The sequence below is a fragment of the Myotis brandtii genome, unplaced genomic scaffold, assembly GCF_000412655.1.
Source record: "Myotis brandtii unplaced genomic scaffold, ASM41265v1 scaffold165, whole genome shotgun sequence".
Lineage (NCBI taxonomy): Eukaryota > Metazoa > Chordata > Mammalia > Chiroptera > Vespertilionidae > Myotis > Myotis brandtii.
The window spans coordinates 7,644,114-7,648,913 of record NW_005356042.1 but is presented as its reverse complement, the minus strand read 5'-3'; the positions used below and the strand labels follow the sequence as shown (position 1 = coordinate 7,648,913).

The window sequence follows — 4,800 nt, the reverse complement described above, 5'->3', positions numbered from 1 at the left end:
TGGAAGAGGGCGTGGGGGGGGGGCGCGAAGGGGTTAAACCTCCCTGGCTGGACCGCGCCGACTGTGGAAATGGGGCCCTTGTCACCCGGAGAGGCAGCCTGGGGGCTTCGGCAGGCCCATTGGGGGGCAGAGCTCCAAGCACTCCCGTAGCCTTTCTTCCCTGAGCAGATTTGGGGGTGCCCTGTTTCTCCCCGTCTCCAATGGTTGCTTTCTCAGCTCGATTGACCCCACGGGGGGCTTGGCTTGCTGGGTTACTCGTTTGTAGACTCAAGTCATTAAAGGAGCATCCTTAGGTTACTGTTGCAAAGAAAACTAAAAATAAGTCGCCAGGACTGTACTTTTACTCGCGAGTGACATCTTTTGCACGAATCCATGTCAGCCTGCCTGACACTATGCACCCTGTCACAACAGTATCTAAAGTTAGGGGATGTTTATAATAATCCCATAGAGGAAAGAAAGTAAAATGCACCTTTCGATTTTAGGGAGATGTATGTGTAGAGTTGAGTTGGAGTCACACTCCTCCCCTCCCCCATGACAGATACTCTGTATAAAAAATCGACATGTGTTATTATTTGTCAAGTTTGCTGTAGACTGCTGATTTGTTAACATCGAATCCCTAGAAGTTATTGCGCTTTTATGCCGTCTCAATGTGCTTTTGTATTAAATATGGGGGAATGAAACAAAGTAGCTATTCGGTAAACTGGTGGCCGGTAAATCCTAACCCTTTAAAGTATTGGTTTTTCTTGCCTTTTTGGAAATGAAGTCAATTTTAATAACTGTTGCAATTAATGCGTGTTGTGGAACTTAAAACGTGAAAACCTTTTAAAAAATAAATATACAGCCCTAACCGGTTTGGCTCAATGCAGAGAGCGTCGGCCTGTGGACTGAAGGGTCCCAGGTTCCATTGCGGTCAAGGGCATGTATCTTGGTTGTGGGCACGTCCCCAGTAGGGGGTGTGCAGGAGGCAGCTGATCGATGTTTCTCTCTCATCGATGTTTCTAATTCTCTATCCCTCTCCCTTCCTCTCTGTAAAAAATTAATAAAATATATTTAAAAAAAATAAAAATTAAATCTACAGAGAGTTGCAATTTTGTTAGATTATTGGTACTGTAGTTAGTTTGCACTAGAAGTTTCTCCTTTAAACTTTTTGTTCACGTGTACATCTACTCTTTAGTATTTAGTATCGTACTTTGTACAAAAAAGGGACTTAGTAGTTGGACAATTTTTACAAATGTGTAGTTAAAAGATTTTAAGATACTTGGTATTTGCTTTTTTCTCAACTTAAAATATGCATGTAAATAGTTTATTATAGTATGGGCAGGTTCAAGGGTTATTGTGAACTGATGTGTAATAGAACATTCATGGTGTCGGCCGGTGTGGCTCGGTTGGGTGTCGTTGAGCACCCAAAAGTTGCCGTGTTTCGATTCCTGGTCAGGGCGATTGATGTTTCTCTGTCATCTATGTTACTATCTCTCCCTCTCCCTTTCTGTCTCTGAAATCAATAAAACAAAACTATGTTTTAAAAGAAAGAATATTCATAGTGATTTTGAAATGAAAAAAGCATGTTCAGGCACAATTCACTTCCATTATTATAGGCACTAATCACAATGCAAAATTGATTGAAATGTTAATTAGCAGTGATAATATGTGAACCTAATTGTAATTTTGTCTTCATTCATTGTTCTAGTACTGTATTTATGTTTTATACAACAATATGGCCTATATACATCTTCATAAAATTGGAGTGGCAAAAGTTAGCTGAACATAAATGCCAGCAGCACTTTGGGGTTATTCTTTTAAAGTATGGTTTAAATGATATTAAGTTCTAGCATGGAGAGTTTAGCAAAGGAAATAGTATGATTTCTCTCTTTTAAAGTACAGTAATGAAAACAAGTAATGAAGTTATAGGTGACGAGATTTAATTATTGGATCCTGCTTGAGTCAGGTTGAGCATTTTAATAAATTTTACTCAGTTACCTGCTGTCCTAAAGGTCCTTCAACCTTAAAGGCCATTCATTCATTAATTCAACAAACATTGATTGAACGCTTACCCTGAGCTAAGCACTATGATATGCATATTGCTTGTTTACTATTGGGAATAACAACCACAAATTAACAGTAAGGGTGCTGTTTATCTTTAAAAAAATTTTTTTATTGATTTCAGAGAGGGAAGGAGTGGGAGAGAGAGATAGAAACATCAATGGTGTGAAAGAATCATTGATCTGCTGCCTCCTGCTTGTCCCGCCACTGGGGATGGAGCCCACAACCCTGGCATGTGCCCTGACTGGGAATTGAACCTCCTGGTTCATAGGTTGATGCTCAACCTTTGAGCCACACCAGCAGGGAGTAAGGGTCCTGTTTTAAAATTGGATTAAGGTTACAGTTTTAAAACTTTATATATATTTTGTCTTATTTTCATTCTGTTGATCGAATTCTGTTTCCTGAGTTGACATGAAACAGTTAGCTTTCAATATTTTAACAAATACAAGTGATGAACTTTGACAATTGAAATATAAGTACCTCTCTAATTTATGAATATTTGTTGTTGAGAGGGAACTGATTAAATTATTTGGGATAATTAATTTGAACAGATTAGTTCTGCCTTAAACCAGAACAAATTTTTGTGATCATTGAAGTCATTTATAATGACATCCCCACAATAATGCTTCCTATACCCTATTAGATATCATGCGGCTACTGCTGTCCTGGTCATCTGCAGCAGGCTCACCTCAGTCTTTTCATTGCCTTGAAATAGTGGGGCCCCCACATTTTACACTATGGAGTATTTTAGATCCAATTTTCAGCATATGGCAGAGTGTTACTACAGGGTGTCCCCCCAAAAATGTATACACTTTGAATGATTATAAAGTCAGTGTTTATTAACATACAGTTTATTTTCAAAATTTAAAAGAATCTATAGAAGTGTGTGTACATTTTTGGGGGGACACCCTATATATTGATGAATATCTTTATATCTGACAATTGTATTAATAATTCTCGAAATACATTTTTATTGGAGTCTTACATAGGAGCAACTAAAGTATATAAAATTATTTATATACAGGATACTTGGAGATACCTTTTTTTCTTTGCATACTGGCAGCAAAATATTGAAACATATCCTGACTAGTCATACTGTTTAAAGTTTGTGAGTTGATGGTTGTTGCCTCAGTGGTTTCCACAGAACAGCAGTGCAGATGAATGGTATCCAGGGCCTCGCCCTCATGCTCTGGAGCCCATATTGTTGGGACCAGAGTGTACTGAAATTATAGTGAATAATAAATAAGTGGATCTGCCTCGTTCTGAACTCCTCTAGAGCAAAAGTTAGGATATATATTCTAGAGCTTTTTTTTTAAAAAATGTGGAACTGGCATGATTTAATAGTGTTCACATAGGAAAACTTAAAGGAGAAAATGATTACAAAGCTTAATGGTTATTTACTGCCAAGCCTGGTGACACATTTACTTTGTGCTTTCTTTGCTCAGAAGAGAGTATTCAAGTACTTGAGAAAAGTTGTATCTCTCTACTTGAAGTAGTTACATCAAGGTTATTTTTGTTTGTTTTAGCGTTTTTGCAGATTTCAGACATGTAAGTACTTGCTAATCGATCTGGTTTTTCAAGTGGCACATTAAAGGTGGTTGCTGAGGACATTTCTTACTTTCTAATATGCCAAGTATGAAAAATAGGAAGAGTTTGCTTTTGAATTGGTAATTAGACTATTATATTTCTATTAACTGCCACACATACAAAAATCACTGTGGCACCAAACAGATAAATCTGTTTGCAATGGAATTTACTGGCCTTAGGCCATTGGATTACTGTCATTTGTCACTTTAGTGCTACTTCAGCAGTGTAGATGTTACATGTGCTTGGACTGCAATTTTCCTGTTTATTGAACTGCTCTCCCCAAAAGTCTTTATGACCATTTCTGTCCATTGGCTGGATTAAGAATTTCTGTAGGTATACTAGTAATAAAGGTAGCCCAAGGGGTATGTTCATAGTATTTGTTTCAAGACTCAAACATTGTAGAATCTATCATAAACCTAGATGTGGAGTCTTCAGAATGTAGACTTTTCACGACCTGGCTACTTTCTATTTGAAGGCTCCTCGGCCATACCCCATTTTCAGTAGAAGAGCCGAGAAACCAGAAGCTGTCAGCCAGTTAACTCCATTCTGCCCTCTGTCTTGAAGCATGCCATGCTGCGGTTGTCCTCTCCTGTGAATGGGGTAGGTGAGGTATTGAGGTAGAAGTGTGGTTTGGGACTGAGAGAGAGGGGCAGTGCGGAGAACTAAAGCATGTATAGTGTTAGCCCAGTGCCTGCCACCAAGTGTCTACACTCTCATGATGACTAGTCTGATTTTCAGGCCCATCCCACTTTGTCTCTGCAGCTTTATTGGTTACCATTCTTTAGATCAATTCTCAATTTATTTTTCTGCTATCAGCTCAAGGGCCACTTCCTAAGCCTGCACTCTCTTACTCAAGTATTAGAAATGTGTTAGAAATGAAAGTGCATCCTAATAGACAGGCTGGGGTCCCCACTATTCTGCCTTCTTGATAGTACATTTAGTCCCCGCCTTCCCCCCCATATTTGATGGTGGTGGATTTTTGTTTCCCCTTTAGTCTTTATGAAGAAACTAGAGGCCCAGTGCACAAATTTGTGCATGGGTGGGGCTGGGCCTGTCCGGAGGGGACGCAGGAGGTCAGGGCCCTCAGGCTTCAGGGAGGGGCCGTGGGAGGTTGGCGGGCCAGCCCCACCCCTGATTGATGTAGGGGGAGATTGGGGGTGGAGCTGGCTGGGG

The 4,800-nt window shown here is 39.7% G+C and overlaps 1 protein-coding gene across 2 annotated transcripts in view; it reads left to right on the top strand.

The window, feature by feature from the left end:
• The first annotated feature begins 4,129 nt into the window (after nucleotides 1–4,129).
• The window catches only part of USP10 (ubiquitin specific peptidase 10), a 55,854-nt gene continuing 55,183 nt past the window's right edge, over nucleotides 4,130–4,800 (top strand). Inside the window, exon 1 of one of the 2 annotated variants that reach the window (XM_014536686.1) lies at nucleotides 4,130–4,227. In XM_014536686.1, coding sequence (XP_014392172.1) covers nucleotides 4,198–4,227 — 30 coding nt within the window. In that variant the 5' untranslated portion in view covers nucleotides 4,130–4,197. The remainder of the gene's footprint in view (nucleotides 4,228–4,800) is intronic. The other variant, XM_014536688.1, reaches the window with a different exon arrangement.